Source organism: Typopeltis vanoorti, chromosome 10, assembly GCF_054136105.1.
Source record: "Typopeltis vanoorti isolate ZY-2024b chromosome 10, IOZ_Tvanoo_1.0, whole genome shotgun sequence".
Lineage (NCBI taxonomy): Eukaryota > Metazoa > Arthropoda > Arachnida > Uropygi > Thelyphonidae > Typopeltis > Typopeltis vanoorti.
The window spans coordinates 127705175-127731325 of NC_143558.1; the positions used below are offsets into that span (position 1 = coordinate 127705175).

Here is a 26151-nt window from a genome sequence, read left to right on the forward strand (position 1 = left end):
AAATTTAGTATTTGGGATCTCTATTCAGTTTTACCGTAGTCTCGATTTTGCTTTCATTCGTATCGCTTTCATTGCAGAATTCCGCTAAACAGTTACATCTGAGTGATGATGATTAGTTTCCTTTCATCCATACGGATGGTAGGGGCAACTATGCTACCATACTAGGATCGTGACTATGAGCAAGGTGGTTTCCCGTTGCCTTCCTTGCCGTACTATATCCTATGGCTGTATCCTGTGTGTTCACGGGGCTGGTTTGCCTGTTTGTAGAATGAAAAACCCCAGAATAAACTGAGGGAAAAAACCTACTGTTCACGCCCAAGATCGGCTAACTTGGCTATGGCAGATCCTTCAGTTCCTCACGTCTCCGACGGGAATCGAACCTAGGACTCTCCTTCCCCAGGCATATGGTTGCGGAGCGCAAAGCCACTAGGCTAATCGCGTGGACTACATCTGAGTACATTAAGTGAAAAATTGGTCGAATTTAATATAACGCATTAGAATTTTTGAAACGCTCGTTGGATTTTTACTAACTGTACCATTTGATACTCAAAATCGACAGAGAGAGAGAGATGAATTTTTTCACAGATGAAAAAACAAATTCATCTGTGATCAATATAACACAGTAACAGCATTGTAGTTGAGTGATATTCTATTGAGCAGTGGCTATCGTCGTTCAACTAGTCAGTTTTAAAACTGTTTTAGCTTTCTTTCATAATTTTTATTAGCAAAATTATTTGAAATGGTTACTTTTATGTAGGTATAATTAATGAGAAGAGTAGGAATATATTAAAAAAAATCCAGGTTCAACTGTTGTGATAATGTGCTCTACGAAAATGGAATTTCGATACAATAACATAACTATTCGTGTCTTATTTGTTTACGATAATTTCCTCACATGTTATGAACCAAATTAGTTTATAAAACTGGATAAAGGACGAGTTTTTTTTTAAGTTTTTCTCGAGTTATTTTCATGAAGTGCTCTTAATAAAAGCACTTAATAGACTGAATTCCATTTTTAGGCATAACCAAGCTATTCCATTGGAAGGAGGCTGCCGTTATATTTGCACAAAACGTGCTAACCAGCATTACATTGCGCAGCGTACATACATATTTACATAAGTATTGGGGTGAGTATATCAAATCCAACCTAACCGGATGATTTTGCTATCCCAATAAGATCCAGGAATCATAGTAAGGAATATCAGCTATACAGAAGAAGCTTTCAATGATAAGAACTGTTTGTGTGTGTTGATGAAAATGCGTTTAAATAACTGAGACTATTCCATCAACAGGATTTGTTTTGCGTTTAATCGTTCCACTTTTATATGCATCTCAGAGAGGTTTGGTTGGATATTTGCACAGGGGATATCATGCATCATTCATGGCACGATATCACCTTTCGTACAAGTGTGTAGTTTTTGTTCGGTTTGGTGAATAATACAGGAGATTCGTTAATTATCAAACTGGTTTTATGTGAGAAACTCTCAAAGATTTCATGTGCATTCATTCACGAAAGATTGAAAACTTGTGGTGCTCTGGTAGGCAAAAGGTTAAATCTGGACGTATACTTAACTAGAGACGAAAGATTAAATCTTTAGGACCACTTGTGTGACGCCTCCAGTAAACAAGATGGCATCTTAATAATACCTACCTAAAATTCTCAAATATCTATACTACTGTGGCTTTATCCCACTGGCCTTTGGGAGAGTGGAGACACTATCCACTCCGCTAAACAGGCTTAAGTATGTTCAACTTACTCAACGAGACTAGTTTAGCTAGTCTAATTTAGGGTTATTACAATATACAGGCACACCACGAGATTTGTTTCCAGAGCCTTGATGTTTTGCCGGACCCACGGATTTCACAATTCATCAGTACACATCATTACTCTAACCCACTAATTATATCTTTTCCCCCTTCTCAAAAGCACTGTGATCTGCCAGAAACTTAAATATTCAGTGTAAGTTAAGAATTAAGTGATTAAATATATTTTATATATGATACAGATTTTTGCAATACGCTTGACACCACCCACTGTACACTGCCCTTGCTTGAAATCCCTAACCCGGGTTAAAAATCAGCAAAATAAGCCAAGTCACTCAAAATCAATAATTCGGCATCTGTGTCACCGGTTGTGTGCGTGTACACTCGGTTAATTATTTACATCAGCACTTGATGGTGCAGATGTACTGTACGTCCACAGATGCGAGACACTTCTGCACATGTCAGAAGGAGAATCCATTCCGATAATAGGGTAATCAATCCGTCTTGTGGGATGAGTTTTGTACTATCGCACGTCGGAAAATTAACTTTTCTTTTTTGAAAATTCTAGGTTTTAAATTGTAAACTATTTTGCTTGTACAACAGTTAAAAAGTTACGTATAAAGCACGTGATTTCGTTTGTTGGTAACCAATTCGCACATCCTTTATTTCTTTCTCCCTTTCAACATGAGTTGACTCTTCTTGGCACGTTGCCAAACTAAGGTCTCGGATATGTGGTCGGACAGTAAATCGTAAGAATTTCAAGTGAATTATCGCAATTTTGTCGGAATTAAAGGGGTTGCTAGACCATTGCTGGAAAACTTGTGATGCCCCTGTATATTCTAGTTATGTATATTTAAAATAACTAGAATAAAGGTAGATACTAAACAAATTCGAAGAGGATATTTTTTCGAGTAGGAAAGTATAAAAAGTTTGTTTTTGCCCGTGGCCCACTAGGTGCAGTCACTTCGCTACCAGAGGTGAACCTTCATATGCATTCTGTTAAGTGCAAAATTGTGGAGGTCTTGGAATACTGTACATAACCTTAATATTTTTCAGTGAAAACTTATGTAGGATGAAAATTAGGATGAGTTTTCCCAGCATACAGTAGCGACACATCGGCTGACTTTATGCACTCACGTTTTTAGATATACATATGTTATTATACTCAAATGAAACGAATTATGTAAAAGCTTTAATTATTTTTAATATATTGTATTCTAAACTGTATCAAAATTGACAAACTAAAATAGAATATTTTAGCAACAAAATTTTCACGCGGCCCACCAAAATAAAAGATAGCAGCGATAAACGGGAGACTTCTTTGTAATACTGATGCTGTCGCTATAAAACTACTGGAAATATTTTTAAGAAAAATAAATTTTTATTTATTCAAGGCCTCAGAGAATATATATGATCTATGAAGTTCTGAAATAAAAATTTTCCGGTTAATTATAACTTTTTCTTTTAGGTATGTGCTATGCTGAATACACTGGAAAATTATTACTGGAGGTATACGTCGGCTTCAGAACTAGTGAACACCCTTTTACAGTATATCGATACCCGTTCCGTGCAATTATTTTCAAGAACAGAATTCCTGGAGTTGTCCGAATCCATGTTTCAATTGATAGTGGGCAGGGAACTTAATATCCCCGAAGTGATGAAGTTCGAAGTAATGTTAAAGTGGGCCACAAATAAAGTTGGCAAGAACGGAAGATCAGGTATGTAGAATATATAAAAAATGAATGCAAAACTCAGAAACCTTTTTTTTAATTCCATGTTTCCAAATTACCTAGGTGACAGTTCAGTCAGATTAATCCGACTGAGCGTTTTTTTTAAGCGAAGGTTGCATCTGAATAAATGTTGTTTTAGAGTCAGTACGATAATTTCTTCAAAATGTTCCAAGTTGAAGCATTATCTACCTGTTTCAGTAATTCTGAAATCGGAGCATCATCAGCACACTAGAAAACCATAACACAGATCCCATAATTTGAAGAAGTTTTTCCCAATATTATTTTTGATTAAATGTTTTACTATTTAATACTTGGTTTAAAATAGTTGAAGAATATATATTCCGATTCCCTTCATTTTTCTAGACGTTAGACGTTTTTCAAACAAAGGGAGTTAAGTCGTCTCACTGGAGTTGACTTTTCTTTTCTTGTGAATGAAATTCTCCCATTTGAGGTAAATGGCATGCAAGGAGAATTGGATATCTCGCTTCAGAATATCGGTGTAAGTGTTAGTTAATGACACTGTTGGAGGAATTGTACATGAGGCTAGGTTGAGTCATATCCAAAAATAACAAACTTATTTCGCCATTGTTTGTTTAGATAAATTAATTGCAGTTAAAATGTGAGAAAAATGACTATTAAAAAAAAAAAAAACCACTCTTAAGCTTGTATTTCATAACTGTTTTGCTTCCCTTTCTTTACGCTCTCAGCAAAGATGAGTTGAAGTGGATAATTAGATACTGGGTTTCGTCACATTATTTGCATTTAAAATACATTTCCTTTCTTATTATTTACGGGCTCATAATGGAATAACTATCTTAGTTGTTTTAATCAGGCTGTCTTTTTAAGCCTTTATTCCGCGCTTGTGTTAGTATCTGTTTTCTTATTTGCTTTATTAAATGAACAACATGGATGATTTCAGGACTTCAATTGATAAATTGACCGTTTAATTATATTCATATTTTAATTCTCTCGTGAAAAATTATAAAGCAGTGAAAAAATGACAAAGAATAAACGTAAGACGAGAATTTCTTGTCTCATAAATCCGAAATACGTGGCAGAACTCATCTTATTCATTGACATTTCTGTACTTGAAAAACATTTTCTTTCTGAGCATATTCGTTAAAATATGCTGATGAAATTATCATCAGTGGAAGTTGTTAGAATGGTAGCTTTATGTAAATGATTTAAAATGGCTTCCGGACATTTTAGAAGGAAAAAAAAAAACACGTAGGAAATATATACGGAAAGTAAGTTTATGCTTTCTCTACGCGTACAACTTAATAAGCTTACAACTGACCTGAAATAAAAAGTATTACGTTGTCCTACTGACCATGCATGCGCGGTGTGTCGAACTTTCTGAATGATCCTTGTATAACCATCTGTATCTTTTGTGGCTTTTTTTCATTCTGCTGTATTAATCTTTGTTTTTAAGATATTTTACTATTTATAATTCGTTTCTCCTATGCTTATTCTAGGGCATTATTAAAATGTCAGTTTCACAATTAATCTATTCTTTCCTTTATCGCGTGTTCTGCAAGGGAGAGTGAGTGGCAACGATTAGATCCTATCGATCAGGGTATACAATATAATTTATTCTTTAAATGAAAATTTCCCATCTAAAACGTACAGATTTAATTTTTATTTGCCAAGGCAATCGGTCGTACTGCACCCCCCTACACACCCACTGAACGACTAGAGTGTCTTAGTCTGTACCAAACCTCTTGATCTGTCCAGGTAGGGTGATGCTATTAGTGGCTTAGCTACCAATAATGTAGTTCATCAATGACGCACGCAAAAGCCACCTTACCGTTTTAAGGTGAAGATGCCATCAAGGGTGGGGAGAAATACTCAAACATGGATTAAACATGTTTTATTTTTTATTTCTAAAAAATACATAAATTAGAAAATATAAACTTTTGCATATCATATCAGCATAAGTTGGACACACAAGGTCTATCCGTCGAGAATCAAATTTAAAAAATGCATTGCTATGTTTAAAATAAGATACATGAATTAAAGAAAAAAATGTGTGCATACATGATATTTTGAAGGGGAAAAGTGAAGAAATTAAAAATTCGAATGAACGAAAGACATATAACAGTGAAAAATTTAAAAAAAAAATCAAAATATCGATATTACAAACAGCAAGTCAACGGCATTTTCGATTTTGTTCTGATTATTCGCTACACTAAATTAGACCTTCCTGAATACTACTCAGAAATTTATAAATTGTAGAAATTGTTTTTATCACACATAATGAGTGAAAGGTCCCTTATTCTTTTTAGTGGCCTGAAGGTATTCAGTTTATATCGCAGTTATGGTTTCACGAAAACAAGATATTGCTGTTAATGAGAACTTTTTTCTCTCTCAGATATACGCGAAATGCAGTGCGTAATGAACAGACTGACGAGGGATTTAAAACTCCACAAGATTTCTCCACAAGACCTTATCAAGGTAAATGGTAAGCTGTGTACCAAAAATGTATTTTTTAAAATTAAAACTAGAATTTGATTTTGCATGAAACTTATTTCTGTTTTTGAAATTAAGCAAATCACTTTTTCTACAGTTTTTGTTAGTCGTAACTTAACGATTTTGCGTCAATGAATTTGCCGAAATAATTTCATCTAAGTAAGTCTTCAGCTTAACTTTCCCAAGAATTGCTATTCGATTTTAGTCACAGACTGGAGGAACTTTTCTTAGGCTTTTTTATTTTCTATTTTTTTTTTTACCATTCTGTTCTAGTTAAATAAAGAGTTCAAGTTGATTTCGTTGGTTTTGCTTGAACAGATGGATGAGATCAGCTTCATTTTCAGTCAGCGAGCAGAGAGATTGGATTTTTAATAGATGAAACTTAATTTTCACTGTTAATTTTCTTCTTTACAAATGACAGCACTGAAATATTGGAAGAAGGGGGATAACTACATTTCCCTAGCTGCCTACTGTAATCTTTAAGTGTCCAGTGGTGTGCGGATAACTCGGGGTGTTCTCACATGGGGGCACCACGGAACCCTAGTGTTCTTCTAGAGATCGTGTTTTTAAATATATAAACATATAATCATTTTTCTGCACGGGTTCCATTAGACTTGAAAATTATTTCAAGGCTTCCTCCAGGCTGAAAAGATTCGGTAAGGCTGGGATAACTGACTTTATCTCCTAAATTATTTAGATCAAGAGGATGTTCCGGTTTTATGCAATCGCGTTTTTAATTATTTTATATGTATACAATAATTTTGGTCGTCTGCTGTGATTCATTCAATGTAGATGTTCTATCCTTTGCCTATATTTACTTACGTAATGATTCATCGGTTTCCATTTTATAAAGGAAAATCATCTGATATCTGTTACTGCTCTTTAAATATAATCCAGTCTAAACGAACATTATCACATTGAAGCGAAGCATAGTTTCGCTTTGGTCTGATAAAGTTTGTTCAAACTAATTGTTAGCCTGATTTTAGTATGTTTTTGTGCTAAAGCATGGCTTAAATGAGTTATTAAATTTTAAGTTATATTTTATTTAAAAATATATAATATCTTGTTATAAGACCGAATTTATAAAATAAATGCAGATTTCTCGCGAGTCCAATAAATTCTCTCAAACATAACGAACATACCCAAACCTAACGAAGCAAATGATGTATTTAATATTTTAGCAAAAGTGTATTCCAGAATGAATCGCTGAATTCTGGAGACGTGGCAATGATGATAATGTAATAATAATGTTTATAAAATGAGCACATTTCACTATCTCAAAAAATTATATTATACAACTTATTAATAGTTTTATGTAAGCAAAATAAATAAATACTCTCTGGTGTCCTTCTGAAGCTACCAAAATTCAGCTCTAGAATTTCAGCAATCCTCCGAGGTCATTCTGTTAATATCATCGTAGATAAGCTGAATAAACAATAACAATTCATAAAGCCATTTCGCCATGTCAATACAATGCTGCTCTTAATAGAACCCTGTTTGGTTCAATGCTCGTTAGCTGATTAAGGCCAGATTCTCTGTATCGTGTACCACTAATTCTATCAGATGGTTTACTCCAGTACTCCACACATGTCGGTCATTGAATTTGGCCAGTGGTATTCTCCGTTCCTAAATCACTGACTTAGTAATAACTGTATTTATCATCTCTATTAAACAGCATCATCCCCTGCAAATTTAAGTTCCTCATTCTGTAGAAGTTTCATATAAACTCGACTGGTTCTCAACATAATCTTTCACCAGTCCAAAACGCACTTTTGTTGTAGAATGAAAAGTATAAATGAAACATTTGCATGTTCAGAACTTAAGATGGCTGACTCAGCTGATTGCTATTTGAGACTGTTTTAAATACATTAAAGAGAAGAATGTAAACACCGATACTGCAAGTATATATGATGTTGTTATTTGTGGAAAATGCTGCTGTAGTATTTTCAAAATGTTTCAGAACTTATAGGGTTACCGCGCTTATGACTGGAGATGGGGTAGTTCACCATCTGTTCTTTCTGGGTATTAATAAACAAAATTCACTTGCCCGGTTTGTTGGACCGAGTGAATAGCATCACCCACTATGAAGTCGTGACATCGCATCCCACTTTGGCAATGATGTTCATGAATAATAGGTAACATTTGCTATACTCAGAGAAACCAGTCTCGAGGACCGTTTCTCATCAGTTATCATGTGCTGACAAATATCAGGTGTTTCCCATACCCACACCACATCATGTTTGTTTCTCATTACAGTCATGCATGTTTTCAAGAATAAGTGATTGTTTAAAAACAATCACTTATTCTTGTTATGTGAAGATTAGGTTTATGTTCTGCAAACATGTTGGAAAATGATACTTTCAGTAGTGACGATATGAAATTTAAGTACAAGCTTATTTAAACAGCTGTTGTCATCAGTTGTCGCTCTCCTCGTAGTCTGAACACAAATGACTTATCATAATTATGAAAAAAATTGGTTATTTTTTAATTCAATTTTATACTGAAAAGAGTACCTTTTATAAAATATTTGCAAATTACAATTTATTACTGAATGGAATTACCTAATTCTTTTTTTAAGTTATCTGACTTGGAACTAATCGCTCTTTCGAGTTGTTAATATTTGTGTAAGCGCGCGCATTTGCATGCCTCTGCTGCTTGATTGATTTCCAACAACTATGATTGGTTGCTTGGAAGTCTAGACGAAGCATCTAAGAGATTGGCTGAATATGTTTTGAGGTATATAAAACCGGAGTTTTCTGGACGAGAAACCCATCTTAGAACTTAAGACATAAGCTAACTCACCTTTTAGTTTTCTAAGTTCTTCCGTGTTTCAGGTGGAAATTTTGAACCTAAGCCCTTTTAACCGAATAAGATATTGTGACAACGCTACAGAAATTAAAGGTACGAGATTTATCAATGAATAACTCTTGCATATATACCTATGTAGAAGTATTCTATGCACCCATGGAATAGCCATTGAGTCCTAAGACTCATCGTGGGAGCTGCAGATTATCCAACCAATACCTATCTTAACTTCTTTGAACGCATTTACTAACAAAGTACTCGGAGCAAACTGGCAACCTACTTTAATAATTCACTACTCCAAGCAAAAAATCTAATCCCGAGCCCTCCTACTAACCACATTATTACTCGCTTTCAAGAGATGTGACTCATTGTTCTGCTTATTTGCAAAGTGTCGAAAATTTTCTTGTGTATGTATCATCCTATAAAACCATTTTAGTAACTTAAAATGTCTTATCATATCCTTCTCTCCCATTTATCAGCCGACTTCTGAAATCCACAAACTGTCAGTCTATCGTAGCACAGACCATTCCACAAACCACTCGCACCTGGTTTCTCTACTATTTCATGATCCCAAAGAAATCCCGTGACCAGGCTTCCGTGCAATAATTCAGATTATGGCGGTATTAAAGCCTTATAAATTTAGGGTAATAACTTTTTTTTTCTGTATGTTAGTGTGTTCAATTATGAAGTAATCATATGAGCTACTTCATCTGCCGTTGCACTATGCCTTCTGAACATTAACTCCCTCTCCACCAACACCCCAAATCTCTAGTTTCATCCATTTCCTGGAATATCATTCTATCAATGTACATCACTCAACTGTTTCATCTGCTTCTGTATCCTACCTACGCCAGCACGCATTATAGTTATCGTTCCATAGTCATTCTTCCTCTTATGTGCAACACGGAGAAAGAACTCTTTGGGATTTTCTTTGGTCTGCTAGACTAATTTCTCATCAATCTGATTTTGCCTTATCGCTGGTCATCTTTCTTGCCTGTGCCTTGTACACTTGTTAAAGTGCAACGTATTCAGCAATTATCATCCTTTCTTCCTGTATACGCTCAACAAATTTTATTTATATTATTTTTTGATATTTCTTCCTTCAGACACCACTTAGCCGTCTCGCTCAATTTCCTGCACGTTTTTATTACATGGCACTGCTTCCAACTACCTCCTATGCTTCTCATAATCACCTACCCTATAGTTATGTATTCAACAACCTAACTAAACCTTCCGCATGGTCGGATGCCTCCGAAATCAAGCCCACATGATGATTTCCCCAAGTTGACTACTGTGGTTATGGACCTATCTTCTATCTCTAGATTCAGCTCTTTCAAACCCTGTCACCAAATAATTTTGGAAGGAAAAAAATTAATTTCTTTTCGCTATGTGATCTTTACTCTTAAACCGTATCCCAAACTCGTTTCTCTGTTTCTGATACTTCTGGCATTAGTATACACATATTAAGGTATTCCTTAACCCAACAATTGTCTTTTACCCGTTTTCTTGACTACTCCCTTTAATTTCATTACCTGAGACTATAGTTCGCATTTTTGGTCTTTTTTACTCATTCTTCTCATGTGTACACACACACACCATTCTCTGACTGCATTTCCGCAATGTCAACGGGCAATTCTTTCTCAAGATATCAAATTCATTTTAAGTGCAATCCATCAAATTCAGTCCACATATTCCTTCTGCACACTCAAACACTAATTTGTTATGACCTTCCTCCTCAACTTGTCTGCTATAACATGACAGCAGACTCGATCTTTATTCTCGCTCGTCTTTTTCGCTTCTTCCAATAACTTTTATATTTTTCACATTTCAAGTCATTATTGCCTGACAGAACAGTCAACTCTTTCACTTTACGTATTTCCAACCCGACTGATATTTTCGTACAATAAAGTGAAGATTGTGACGCCCTCGTTAAGTATCTTTCTGATCATAGAATCGTCATAAATATTCTCGCTACTCTCCTGCGATACATTCCTTTTTATTTACCCTTACGCACCACATGAGAAGGCGCGTAGAGGATCGTTAGGAATGGGCACGCAATTCATAGACATAACACAATGACCATGTAGACCTAGTTGCCTCTGCCTTAATCTCAAATAACTACTACGCGCCACCTTGTATGAAGTATTTTCTCGCAGCAAGTAAAACTACATAGCATAAACAATGATTTGCAGTATTTTCGAATGAAGAAAAGACAAGCTACGATTAAAATCATGTTGTGAAGTGCCAAGAACTGATAAAAGATGATCTTGGAGCCAATAGAACAATGCATTCAAGTCCAAAGAAAGGTGAAAAATGTCGATCTGTAAAGTAGGACTAGCAGGCTCAATTTATACAAAATTGCAATTTGGAAAGGGGAAAAAAAAAACATTTCTTGGGCCAGCTATTCTGTTGCTGGATAAGGGTAGAGGTTAGCTGTCCACAAGGCTTCAAAAAGTTAGGGCTAAATGGTTTGCCCTACCCCTTTAGGGAATGAAAGGCTTAGCCGATTTTTTTTTTTTTTTTTTTTTTTTTTTTTTTTTTAATCACTGCCTACTTCCGCAATTATTTTAAAAATGCTCCTTCGGCTAATAATTTATCTGCAACATGCGAATATAAATTTCTCTGAGCGATTCGTCTAGTTTGGCTTGTATCGAAGAGAAATAAAAATTCATTCTCTGGTCCAGCTTTTCACCAAGATCCGAATCATGATATATACGTTTGTTTTAATAGAAGTACTCGTCTGGCAGTCTCACTGTGGAGGGGTAGGTTGAATAATGAGTATTTTGCTTTTGATCTAAAAATACCTCCTATATACGTTTCTGGGGGAAAAAAAAATGCACAGTCAAATAACACAGTAGACCGAAAAATGTTTCAAACACTTTGTGTGTTTTGACTATAACAGACTACTGCTATGTCATATCAGAATTCTCCATATGATGAACTGAACATCAAAACAGGATATAACAAATCGTTTGGATTTCTGTCTTAAAATCAATCCCGATTCCAAATATACTGTAAATATGATGAAATCCCCACACTCCGTGGACTCAACTTGTGAAACGTTGCAATGCAGTATAAGCAGTGTAATGGTATTAAGACGTTTTCTTAGAAGCTAGTTTCCCTGATGTCAAGTAATCAAAACTTGACCTCCGACATTGAATAGTGCTGACTAAGTTCATCCTGTTCTGGCGGTTTAATACTCTTATGGCAATTTCCAGCAGATCAATTTGCCATCCCATGGAACCTGCGCAATGCAAGTAGTTCCGGGAATATGTGCCTAACCTGTCTTGTTTCATGTTCTACACACTCATCCCACAAATGTTTAATGAGTAGCAGGTGCATTGATCCACCCTCTCCGATACAGCAACTGACGTCTTGGAGGTGTTTTGTCTTATGCAATTATGTCAAAGCGACTTTCGCAGAAATCGTTTAAATTCTTTGTCATTCGATGCAATGCTAAGCGAACGTCGCTAACAAGTAGCCACCGAATGTAATTAAATATGGCGTTCTAAGTTTGTTTATATTAAAATTATTTTTACTTACTAATGTCTTATCTGTTAATGCTTTGTTAGCAGATAAAATAGTAATAATAATATCCTAAGTGGTAAGAGAATCTCTTCAGCGTATCCAATCAAGCTCTTTACTTTTGTCTCCAGGTTGTTCTTCCAACCAAGACAATCAGCAATGAGCGCATACTTGAAACGTTACTGTTCCAAGCCGATACTGGGATGTACCGTATACAGCCTTCCTATTTTGACGAATGCCGTGGAGAGGATACCAGCTGTGCCGAAGAAAAGAATTCTAATGTTAAAGGAACATTGGAGGGATATTGAAACAGGAGCGAGAAAATCAAAAGTATAAGATAAAATGATTACAGCAAGTATCATTATGTCCTGGAACAGTAAACATGAAGAAAGAAAAATTATATATTTATTTTGTTTTCAGATCAGATATATAATTTATTTATGTAAATAAAGTGTACAGAGTAATGTGCAAATTTCAGACCATGATTTAAGTAAACCATAACCACACAAATAAACTCAGAATATAGCATCAACAATACATCACATTACGTAAGTAATAACGGCTTAGTGTGTTCTGGCAATATTACATGGGGCTTACTTAAAGAATAACTTATATAATACTCGCAATCAATCATTTATCAAAATCTCTCAAACATGTCTATTGTATTCTAAAACTGTTATTGTGCTGCAGCTCTTAAAGAATGGCAAGCAGTGTTACAATCTGCAATTTTTACTGAGCTACCTAATTTTTTTTTTTTTAATTTGTGCACAACTAAAAACATATGACTGATGCTTCGTTAGCAGATAAAATAGTAATAATAATATCCTAAATGGTAAGAGAATTTCTATTCAGCGTATCCAATCGGTCTAGAAAACTAAAGTTTACTAGATTTTGGGGTTGCATTTTTTTTAATGCTTGAGACAAACTTTATATCAGAGAAGTAATTAAAAGAAATGAATTAGGCTGTATTAAGTTAATCTAGCAAGGACATACGACATAACGTTATTTCAGCAACCGAAAATGTACGCTTGCCCCCCCCCCCATTACAATGATTGTAGTGCCAAAATTGCCCCTCTAAAGGAAACAAAGAAATTGAAAAAAAAAATATATATATAGTTAGCACTTGAGTACAAGTGCTGATAATCCCCGAAGCTAGGAATTATAAGCCAAGAATAAAGCTTTTCGTATTTGAAGAGAAATTTATTTCGCATTCTTTAACTGACGAGCAAATTTTGACAAATGAAGAATTCACTGACAAAACATTAGTCTTTATAACAGTGGATACTGAAACTGAAAATTCCAAGTCGTTTCCAAAAGGCGAGTATACGAAACCAAACCTCTAAAGCGCAGTTGCGAGTGAGCTAATCAGAAAAAAAATAAAAATTACGTTGTGAATATTGCTTATTGTTTTACAAAACACGATGAGTAGTACTAACAATACATGCCTACAAAATATTTTATAAATAACACGGGGATATTACCTTTGGGCGTTTAGTTTACGAAGCAAAATCAGCCCATCATAATTTCTTTTCCAGTCTGCTGCCCCGTAGGTGAATCCGAGCCCAAAATTTTGTGCAGGTGTCTTGCGTTTCTATTCGATTCATTCATGTGAAGATCAGACATGAGAGAACAACAAAAAAAAAAAAACGGCTTTAGTTTGCAGATTTGATAAATTGTGCATGCCCACAGGAGTGTTCAACAGGAAATGCCATTGTGGATCCCTGGTGACCAAATAATGGAATGAATTGGATGAGAGAGAGATTGGGTCTTTTTTTTTTTTTTTTAAGGCCTCGTATAACAAATTTTCCGGGGGAAATAGATCAAATGTGTGCATGTTGAAATGGCCTTCGGATACTTTATAGCTCTCCGTGTGACTTTCATTTTAAAAGAAATTAAACAAATTTTACAATAAGCCGAACCCAAAGGCCTGTTTAGATTTGAAATGGTTAAATACTCCATTTTTATTCAACATGCACTGACGGGAAAAAAAAATATCTGGACACCATTGACTTCACATATGATCAGTGGTGGTCAAGTCCAACTTGAATGTATTACCATGCGATTACAGATGTTGCTAGATTTGTACTATATTTTTCATCAAAATTCGGTTAAAAAAATACCGTTTTTTTTTTTTTTTGTGGACTCGTTTGTCCACCAAACTTCCATTCGGTTACTATTGTGTCGTCTCATTCTCACTAGGTACAAAATGATTCGAACAGTGATGCTGGCCTGAAGAGTCAAACGTCTGCATTTTCTTTAATCTATGGAGTTGCAGCCCTTGTAGGTTTTGTTGCATAATTTTTCAGGTAACTGCTTAATCAACGAATTGTCAGTGCTACCACGTTCAGCGCTTATTTTTCTAAACGCGTTGACAAAAGTATGTCATTCCAAACCAGAAGTATCTTCAAACCATAACATCATTGCTTTCTCACTTAACCCATGAGGATACACTCTGGTAAATGTTTCTCTAACAACTCGCATAACAAACCTAAAGACTTAGATGATTAGTTTATCTTTCTCTCCATACAACATTTCAATGGTTCGCTCACCAGACAGAACAACTCCGATTTGTGACAATCGAAACAGGAATTATCCAGTTGAGTTAATGTTCAGGCCCAAAATTACCAGCTGCAGAATTTTCAACTTCTGGTTGAAAAAAAAATATAAAAATCCGCTAATGCATAACAGTAAAAACGCGATATCCTCATTCTCCTTCCATGAAATTATGGGCTACCCCCCCCCCCTCTTTACGCTAAGCTTTATTTTTAATGTCAGCCACAGTTGATCTCAATGCTCTAACTGTGCTGCAGTCGCAGGAACTGGTTAAAGTAGCTTACGACATTACATTGCTGGGAGCAGCGTTACTAATCCGCGCACATTTCCGTTATTATACTCGTATACATAATGCACTCGTCGTGTAGGCTAACGTGCACTTTCTGTGGCGCGTAATTTGTCACTGATTTACAGCATTCAGTAAAACAAAAATTGGTCATTACAATTTTTTGCAACAGCGCATGTCTGTACTTGGTCACATACTTGAACGTTAATTTTTCAATTAATATTAACGGGTGAAAGAATACTCCATGTCATAGTGTGAAAACTATTCTACAGTTTCTTACATACTGGAAGCAAGTACTTATTCGAATAGCCCTCTCGAATAGGATGGTACTAAACCGCTTCAGAAGGCGAGTTTTCCCACATTGTTTTAAAACCGAATAAGAAACTCAAAGATTGGAATCGGAGAGTTTTCTGATTCCAATCTTTAAGTTTCTTATTCGGTTTTAAAACAATGTGGGATTTAATATCCCCTTAATTTAAATAATGTTTATATCGCCGAAATGAAGCCTATTGGCTCTTTATATTTAAGTGTTTCCCTTTAATTTCCTTGCTCCTAATGAAAAGAAAAACAGCTTAAAAGCAATTAAGACAATAAATGCATCTCAATACTTTCTTACCAGATAAGCTCCAATAATCGGATTTCAGCAGAAATATTTGTAGTGCTTGAAACCAACTCACAGAAAGCCTTTTAACTGAAAATAGTGGCTATGATTTTCTGTTAATTACAGTACACAAAAAATCGAAAATAGGTCAGAAAAACTTTATCAAAGTGTCTGTAGCAGTGTATTTTTTCAAATACTTCTGGCAAAGATCGACCACTGTTAGGAAGCATCTGTTATGGCTGGCCATAACAGATGCTTTCGACTAGTGACGATCTCCATTAGAAAACTTCATAATCAGGATATTATACTTCAGTGTATTGCTAGATACTGTTCTAGTATCTACATAAATGTAGTGTGTAGGCAGGAGTGTGGAAGAACAACCTGTCTTTAAATAGTTAAGGTTATATAGTTAGGAATGCGTTCAGGAAAACCCTTCAAAGAAAATATATGAATGAAATAAAAGAGGAAGAGAAACATGATCTGTGAATTTTGTAGCGGAATCTAAAAACATGTTGGGTAGTTTCTCATGTTTTAACAGCTTTATTGAAAGCAGAGGAGTGATGTATGCCAGATCAATGAAAACAGTGCCCATGGATGTACTTCTAAAAAACAGGAAAGTCCGTTTCTTTAATTCATACAATAATGCAAGGAAGGAAGTGGATAATATTTATTCAAAGCCATATGCACTGCTCAGAAAGACGTCAACAGACCGATCCAAGGTACATCGTGCCATGCAACGAGTCGTGTGTTTGTAGCCGGTATAATTGGAGGAATATGATACTCCCAAGTCAGTGTAACTGTATCCGAGTGAAATGGCTGCGAGAAAGGAATAGAAAAAGGTGTGGTGATAGGATGCCATGTTGCACGCCATCCCAGATCAACAAACAGTGATGCCATAATAAGATGGAAGCGCAGGGAGTCAACTGCAAGTTCAACCTGCAGTGGACGACCTACCACACAGAACATGACCGTAGGGAGCAACGAAGGATAATATGTAAAAACTGCCATTCGTCGGTCGACACGTTAAATGCGAAATTCCGGGCATCGAATGGGACGCGAATTTAGAACCGAGGCTAACAACATGGGTTTCCATGAAAGGACCGCAATATTAAAGCCCCACATTACCCGAATCAATATGCAACGTCGTTTCCAGTGACGCAAAGAGGGTGTACAGTGAGAAGTGGAAATATTTGAAAAACTGTGTTATGGAGGAGCTACGAATCACACTATACCCTCTACCGAGCGGATATGGCGGACGACCGGTGGGCGTCTCTTACCAGCGTGAGTAACCCAGCTATGAAATTCAGAGGTGGCGTTGCGATGGTATGGTCCTAGTTTGGCCGCGGACCTCTGTTTGTGGTGCCGCGAAAATTGAACTCCGAGAGGTATAAATAAAGCAATACTTCCTACTTTGTGGTGTTTCTACAGAACTGTGCATTCTCTTTCAGCAAAACAATGCACTATGTCATAAGGCTCCTGCTGTAGCTGCGTGGTTTGTGAACATGAAAGTCGCCAAACTTAACAACTCCGCAGAGCCCTGTTCTCAACCCTACTGTGAACATCTGTGGGATGAATTTAAGTGTCGGGTGAGGTAAAGGGACGTCCGCCCAACAATACTCCAGAACCTCATTGCATACCTACAGGAAGAATGTTTCAATTGGACGCTTGATGTTATACATAAAACAACGCAAAACTATAACCGAGGACATAATATATGAATTAAAAAAATTAAGTGATTTGCGAATCGAATAAAGTCCGCTAATAAGGAAAGTCCTTACGCTTGAAAATATAAGTGTATGAGATAGATTCTACTCTACCTAAACCTATTAGAGGAAATTAGTACTAACTGCAGTAGCATCTCAAGATTCAAGATCAGTGGATAACTGATATATTTGGTGCTTGGTTAAAAGTTACTTGACTGCCCCATTCGTTGGTTTTTTTTTTAAATAAATATATATATTTGGAAATCTGTTCCTAAAGTAGTAGTATGTGGTTCAGAGGAAAGATGAACAATCTTAACGAAACACGACAAAAACCAATAAATTCTGGAAATGTCGTGGTTAGAGCTTTCAGCTTCAAAGTATTCATTGGTGATCGTAATTTTAACAGTTCTAGTATGCTACAACGCCGTGTACAAACTTACAAAGTAAACGGTTGCAAATGTTACAGAAACATCAAAGGTGAATCAAATGATTAAACAGCAAAAGGAGTGGTCCAGTAAGTTAAGAAAATAGTATAAGGTCCATCCTGGAAGATGGTCTTTACCATCACAGTGAAGTTGGAGATTTTTAGTGAATAGACGTGTCTGAGAAACGTGAGATTGGAGTAATTCCAGTTTCTCATTCAGTAGTGGTGTATAGTTTATGAAAAAAAAAAAGGTATGAAGAGATGGAGTCTTTCTTCAGATTGTTTAGATTTCATTGTTAAGTTGGAGTTTTGAGAATACCTGACTACGGCATTTTACTCCCAGTGAAAGCAGTAAGAAAAATTATTATATGGAGTTTCTTGTACTTCGGAATTACTAGCGCAATGATACAGTAAAGTAAGAAGGCAGATGAACTAACCTAGATCTGACCCGACCCGACTCGAGGTCTAAGATTTAAATCCTACTCGAACCACCTGTTTAAATATGCCTGTAATTAAACAATCATTATGATTATATGATTCGTATTTTACTACACTATGCTAGTATATATTCTTTGTAGTTCATTATTAAGAGATTTGTGTATTCATAAACACATACTAAGCATAACTTAGTAATATTTATAACATAAATACAATCAGAATAGTAGAGAAAAAAATGTTTAATCCTAATAATATCATATCATATCATATTACAGAATATATTATTGGGGAGAAGGGGGAATAATAAAGAAGAAACCGATGAAAACATTAAAAACCTGATAAAAATTGCAAGAAAAGTATTAGGTTGTAACAGTCCAGAGAACAAAACACTAAAATACCTAACTTCGCATCATCTGTTTGAAAATGCGAAGTTCAGGAGAGCTATGAGGAGTAGAAGAGATGTAGCCTTGCAAGAGTACTTGAAAAGACTGCTTGGGTAAAGGAGTGACTCGGCTGCCAGTTCAATAAATCAAAGAGTAATGTTTAATTTGGAAGCAAAGAATGCAAAATATAACATTGGTGGGGATATTGTAAAGGAAGTGGAGGAGATGAAAAATCTGGGACCTGAAAGCTCAAGGATATTTTGCTAAAATTGTGAGGGCAGCACAGTAGATTATGGGAATGATGTGGAGAACACTGATATGTACTAGTAAGGATTTCATGATTCCATTGATAAGACTTTGATCAAATCTCTTATGGATTGCTGTGCGACCAAATTTGTGTGCACAGATTTGCTCGGCTGGTTTTCAAGAAAGATTAACAAATGTTGGGAAAGATACAAAGACGATTGACTAAGGTGTGTTTTGATCTCTGGAATGTCAAGTACAAGGACAGATTGATTAAGGTAAATCAAATTGCAGAGCCTAGTAGATAGAAGCAGCGGGGAGGGGAGGGATCGAGATATATAAGTTGGTAAGAGGTAATGACGAGATTAATATGACAGAATTTTCATAGAGTGGCCGGAGACAGGGAAAGAACAAGAGGTCATCACTGGAAACTGCATAATGAGGATACGAAGAGTAGGGTTTTTTGCATGGTGAATGATGGATGATTGAAATGGGTGGCGAATGCTTATAAATCACTGTATGAGTAGTTGTGTGCGATAGTGAGATCTCTTGCTACCTTAATAATAATAAAACATCTAATGATTTCAGAAACAATTTAAAATACTTTATCATAATACCATAAGAGAGATTTCTTCTGATTTCCATTTCTGTAATGAGGAGGTAGAAAAATACCAAACAATTGCTTGAGCGAGTCTCCATTTATAGACAAAAATATTAAGATTTCAAACTTTTGTTTTTATTTGTATACATTATTTTTAATCAAAATGTTAATTTTATTACCAGGAATGGCATATATATATATATATATATATATATATATATATATATATGTAATAAATTTCTTGAAATCAGAGAAAACACTACATCCATATAAAATTATAAGGTCATGACTCGACAAATTATGTAAAATTCAATTCGCCATGAACAAAATTTACTATCCCAAGCCACTCTATTATGTCCCAAATAAGTCAATAGGAATTCCATTGTGTGAGAATGAAGATGACATTTTTTTTTAAATAAATATAATTTATTACATTAACTTTCGATACTATAATGGCCCTATATATGATGCTTATTCTTCTGTATTTCTTAAATAGTTTGTGTAGAAAGTTATTAATTAAAATATATTATATTTTGTCCTGTCCGCAGTTACCCATCAGTCAGCAAAAGCTGCTCGCTGTGGGCAAGTGGATGCCAGGATTTGTCGAGCCCTGTATATGTGTTCACATTTCAATCAAAATCTAATTTTGAAGAAAGATCTAACTGGTGTTCAGCGGGAAAATTAATTGCTACGTATTATAATAAGTTGAACACATCGCAGTAATTACTCATTTATGGGTAACAGTCACCATTTAAAATGGCACTATTTCAATAAAAGGGTTCACTTTGATTGAATAGTTTTCGGCTAGTCAGAATGGCTGCACAACACCATGCTAATTTGTACCTCATAGCGATTGTTTTATTGTTGTTTAATAAAAGGTGGATTGTATAGTATAGACAGCAGATCATGTTGAGTTATGTGGTGTATAATGCCTCCGATAAGTCCTCAGACTCTATAGAAGTGTCATCTCCACTTAGCAGAAAACTTAGATATATGCATGTGTCAAGAAGGGTGTTAGTGGTTGACTGGTAAAACAATGAGGTTGCGTCTGATATTTTGGCCATTATGGATAGAACTTAGTACTGTAGTACAACATTACTTATGTATTTTGTTTTAATTTTTAATTATTACTTTCGTAATTTAAGAAATACGTGTCACACGATGGAGGTGTAACGAAATGCTCCCAAATAATTTTCTATCACAGGACGCACTCTTAACAAGATAGCTTATAAAGCGTGAAATGATGAAATAATTGCCAACAGACAGAGTTGCGCAACGCTATCGATAATTTTCATAGGTATAAGAGAAGAAACAATAGCAGATAACTCACATATTGCATCTTCCCTAACGCTGTATTAGTTGAGAGGTTCAAAACCCGATTTTCTAGGAGAAACCACCGTGCTTGCCAGTGCCAAAAATGGTAACCAGAAGAGAAAAAGCTTCGAGTAATTTCCTATATTCAGTAAACTAGACTGCAAACTACATAGGAACAGGAAGCATTTCGCACACACCTAAATATTTAGTTGGACAAAATTTGCTTCTGATTATACATATCACTCCCCAGGATATTTCCACAAATGTTTATAATCAGACATGAGTATTTTTGGTTCTTTCTTTTTTTTCAATAAATAAACAGACATACATCAAACTGGATGTCAGTTCCTATATTGAAATAGTCGTTTCACCCTCAAATGTTCAAACTATACTGTTTGCAAAATAGTCATCGGATACCATAGTGTGAGGACAAACAGCTATGGCGCCAACCTGAATAAGATAGAACCTGCGATGACTGCAGTAATACTATGGGAAATATTTTCCACAAGCGTACGATGGGGATCAATGGGAAATTTTAACCATTTTTACTAAAAGCATGTATGAGGTCTTGACCTTATACATGATAACCCTTGACCTTATTCGATTCTCGAGTTCATCCCACAGATATTAAGTAGTGCTGAAATCAGTACGCTGTGGCCCAGTCAAATGTGACGTTCACGTCCACAAACCACACAGTTACAGTAGCAGCCTTTGGACACGGTACATTGTCATACTAAAAGTGACAATGTCAGTTCACCGTAAAAACGCCACAAAGGAAGCATTGCATTGTCCAGAATTTTCAAACACCTCTTGGAGTTGGTCATTCGTGGCACAACAAACAGAAGTCCGAGCCCAAACCAAGACCATATAGCGTCACACCACTACCTGGAATTTCGTAATCGTAGCGCACTCTGGTAAGAGACGTTCACTGGACATCCGCGACACCCGTCCATCGGCTCGGTGGAGAGTGTAGCGTGATTCGTCGCTTCATAACACAGCTTTCCAAGTTTCCACGTCTCCCACTGTACGCTCTCTTCGCACCACTGAAGACGACTCTGCATGTTAGTTCGGGTGATGTGGGTCCTACCATAGAAACCCATGCTGTAAGCCTTGGTTCTGAATGCTTTTGTGCAGATTCGCGTTCCAGTCGATGTCTGTAACTATGCATTCAACGTGTCTGCCGACAAATGGCAGTTTTTACATATTATCATTCATAGCATCCTACCATCACGTTCGGTGATTTGTAGTGGGTCGTCCACTGCCGGTACCACTCGCAATTGACTTCCTGTAATTCCCTCTCATTATGATATCACTGATTGTTGACCTGGGATGGCAAAATTTGTCAATTTGCCGAACAGATAGACTTGCAACATGGCATTTTATAACAACGCCTCTTTCAAACTCCGTCAGTTCCTTTCTCGTAGCCATTTCACCTGGATATAGTTGCACCGACTTGGGAACATCATATTCCTTCAATTAATACTGGCTACAAACACGTGACTATCGTGCATCTTGCCCATGCGGTGTCTATTGACTTCTTTCTAGACAGCAGCACTGTACACGTAGCCTTGTCTTGAAGATACTTCCCGTGCAAATACTTTCTTTGCTTACACTTCGATAAAGCTTTAAAAAAATATATAATTTTTTTGAGATTTTAATTTGATTTGTAACCAGGTCAAAATTTTTCTACGTTTAATCCTCTAATTAATTATTTTTGTCTAATTAAGGAGTGCGGAGAACCGACCAGGGCTTCTGACCTAATGTCCAATCCTCACCTTCTCGTGGTGCACCCTGTTGGGTATCTACTTTGATACTGAACGAACGAGGATGGGCTGGCAATTTGGGATTTAGCCGACCAAATTGTATTCTTATTGGTTAAACCAAAATAAAAAATGATGGTACAACATGACAAAATTTCATGCCGGCTGGGGCGTCGCCCGGTTAAACAAGGCCCCCGTTGTTTTCGCCAGGGAACCAGGGCGAACAGCGAAAAGTCAGCTACTGGAACAAATCTGAAAACAAACCCCAACTCAACATCACCAGAGTTAAAGATCGGTACTATCAACGTAAGAAGCCTGAATGGCAAAGAAATGGAGCTAGCTGAGGAATTAGATAAGTACCAGATCGACATAATAGGGGTGACTGAAACAAAAAAGACCAAAACTGGTGAGATATTTCTGAGCAATAAATACAAAATGTTATATTCAGGCAATAACAATCAAGGAAAAGAAGGAGTAGCCATAGTATTCAACACAAAATACGAGGCTAATCTTCTTGAATGGCAGTCAGTCTCAAGTAGAGTAATGTGGGCAAATATGAGAATGGGGAACTGGACAATGAGACTTATTTGTGCCTATGGTCCCACAGAAGGTTCTACTAAGGTAGAAGTGGAGGAATTTTTTGAGGCTTAAGAAAAAGCAACTGACACAATGAAAAAGGAAAAGTTGGTCCTTGTTGGGGATCTAAATAGTAGAGTAGGAAATGATTGTGAGACATACAAAAATATTTTGGGAAAATTTGGAGAAATGAGCAAAGCTAATAATAATGGCAAATATCTGTTGGATTTCTGCTCAGGACATGGACTGGTTATTACTAACACCATGTTCCAACATAAAAATGTGCACAAATTCACATGGAGAGAAGAGGCTAGGAATAAGAAAAGTCTCATTGACTATGTTATTGTTGATAGTGATGTTTTCTCCCTGGTGCAGGACACCAGAGTGTACAGAGGATTTGAAATTGGAAGTGATCACTATTTAGTCTTGAGCAGGATAAAATTGAATTTCATATTGAAAAGAATAACATGTAAGAAAGTTTTAAAGCGAATAAAAGTTGAGCAGCTCTCAGATGTAAACTGTAGACTAAAATACAGAAATATTATTGAAAAGAAAATGAAAGAGTTTGAGAACAGGAATCAAACCTTGGAGATTCAGTGGCAAACTCTGAAGGAAACATTGATTGATTCTGCCAGAGAGGCATGTTGTGATGTGTGCAAAGATAAAAAAATCAGAACTCCCTGGTGGACACAGGAAGTTAAAGAGGCAGTGAAGGAAAAGAAGAAAGCATATCAAAAGTTCCTGGCAAATAAGTCAGCTTTTACTCTTACAGAATACAGAGACAAATGTAAGAAAGCTAAACAGTGTGTAAAACTAGCTAAACAAAAGTCATGGGAGGACTTTGGCAAGAATATAGAAAATAAATATCAAGAAGGTGGCAAAATATTCTGGAGGTTGTTGAAGAAGCTTAGGAATGGAGGAAAGAGTGCTGTAAAAGGAATTAGAGATGATAAAGGTGAAATGAAAACAGGAGAAAAAGATATCCTTGAAGTATGGAGTAATTACTTTGAAAAACTGCTAAATGAAACAAGCAGTGATGACAGCACAGTGATAAAAAAACACTGACCAGGCATGCAGTCAGGAATACATATCCATACTTGAAGTAGAAAAAGCCATCAAAGGCTTGAAATGTGGAAGGCAGCAGGAGTAGATGATATTCGACCAGAAATGCTGAAGTATGGTGGTATAAGAGTCTTACAGTGGCTGCACTGCATAATTCAGAAAGCCTGGACAGAGGGACGAATTCCCGATGATTGGAGTAGAGCTCTCATAGTACCCATATATAAAAAGGGAAATAAAACTGAATGTGAGAATTATAGAGGTATTTCCCTACTGAGTGTTCCTGGCAAGATCTATGCAAGTATACTTGAGAAACGGTTGAGAAGAATTGTGGAAGAAAAGCTTGGTGAAGAACAAGCTGGATTCAGGCCAAATAGAGGCTGTTAGGATCAGTTCTTCACTTTACGACAAATAGTTGAGAAAGCATGGGAATATAACAAACATCTGTATTTAAGTTTTGTCGATTTGGAAAAGGCATATGACAAGGTGCCAAGAGAGAAGCTATTCAATACGCTACAGTTATATGGTGTCAATGGGGCATTATATCAAGCAATACTTAGTCTTTATTTGAGTTGTGAGTCAGCAGTTAGAATTGAAGGAAGTACAGGAAGATGGTTTAATGTTAAATCTGGTGTGAGACAAGGATGTACATTATCCCCTCTGTTATTCATTATCTATATGGATCACATTATGAAGGAATCTGGTATTAAACCTGATATCAAAATTGGAGATGTTAATGTCAGCTCTTTGCTTTATGCGGATGATGTTATACTTCTAAATAAATCCGCTACAAGTCTGCAAGATTCTCTGACTAAATTGAATAGCTGTTATAATAGATATGGTATGAAGGTCAGCAATAAAAAGACAAAGACAATGAAAATAGGCAGAATCATTGAAAATGTCAACTGTGTTGTGAATGGAGAACCTGTGGAACAAGTAAAACATTTCAGCTACTTAGGCACAATTTTTACTGAAGATGGTAAACTAAATATAGAAATAGACAACAGAATCAGCAAAGCTGGTATCGTGGGAAGTCAATTGAATAAATTCATATGGAATAAGAAAGAAATTAGTCGGAACACTAAATTAGCTGTATACAAGACTGTGTTGAAACCAATTTTAACTTATGGATCTGAGAGCTGGGTCAGAAGTAAAAGACTTCACCAAAGACTAAAGACCGCAGATATGAGAGTCCTGAGAAAGATTAGAGGCGTGAACAGATGGCATCAATGGCAATATCATATTAAAAATGAGGATATTAGGAAAGAACTTGACACTGTCAGCATCCAGGAATGCGTTAGCAGAGCTAATCTCAGATGGTATGGTCACTTAAATAGAATGGGAGAGGAAAGATTAGCAAAACAAGTGTTCTCTGCCAGGTTGGCAGGAAAACGACCCAGAGGAAGACCAAGATATAGGTGGATTGATACGGTACAAAGTGCCTTAGACGATAGAAATATAAGATCTGATAATGTTGGAGTCTTGACAAGTAACAGACTGATTTGGAGGAAAATTGTAGATAGGAAGTTAGTAATGATGTAATTTTTTCATGTAGTACTGTCATATCCTGTACACCCCTTGAGGGTACATGGCAGGAATTTGATGATGATGATGATATTAAGCATTTACATAAGAAAAAGAGGACAGGTAACAAGATAACTAACCTACTTAAAAAAAAAAAAGGTGATCTTTAAAGTGAAAGTAACGTGCTGGCTTCTCAGATGTCGGACAATAACAAAAGTAACCGACTAAATCCTGTTATCAGTGAGTTTTCTCAATATCGAAAACCAATTAGTAATTTTATTGCTGTTTCCCAAATGAATAGAAATAATATGCATACTAATTAATATTGTAATTATGAGTATAAACCAACTGAGAATTCAGGAATTGAAAATAGATAAGAAATATAATATTCCA

The 26151-nt window shown here is 36.0% G+C and overlaps 1 protein-coding gene across 1 annotated transcript in view; it reads left to right on the forward strand.

Annotated features, from left to right (window-relative positions):
• LOC150102780 (uncharacterized) overlaps nt 1–12699 on the forward strand; it is a 74162-nt gene extending 61463 nt beyond the window's left edge. The window contains exons 15-17 of the mRNA XM_090399067.1: nt 3233–3482; nt 5866–5948; nt 12425–12699. Of these exons, the coding sequence (XP_090255193.1) occupies nt 3233–3482; nt 5866–5948; nt 12425–12601 (510 nt within the window). The 3' untranslated portion in view covers nt 12602–12699. The remainder of the gene's footprint in view (nt 1–3232; nt 3483–5865; nt 5949–12424) is intronic.
• Nucleotides 12700–26151: the final 13452 nt, after the last annotated feature.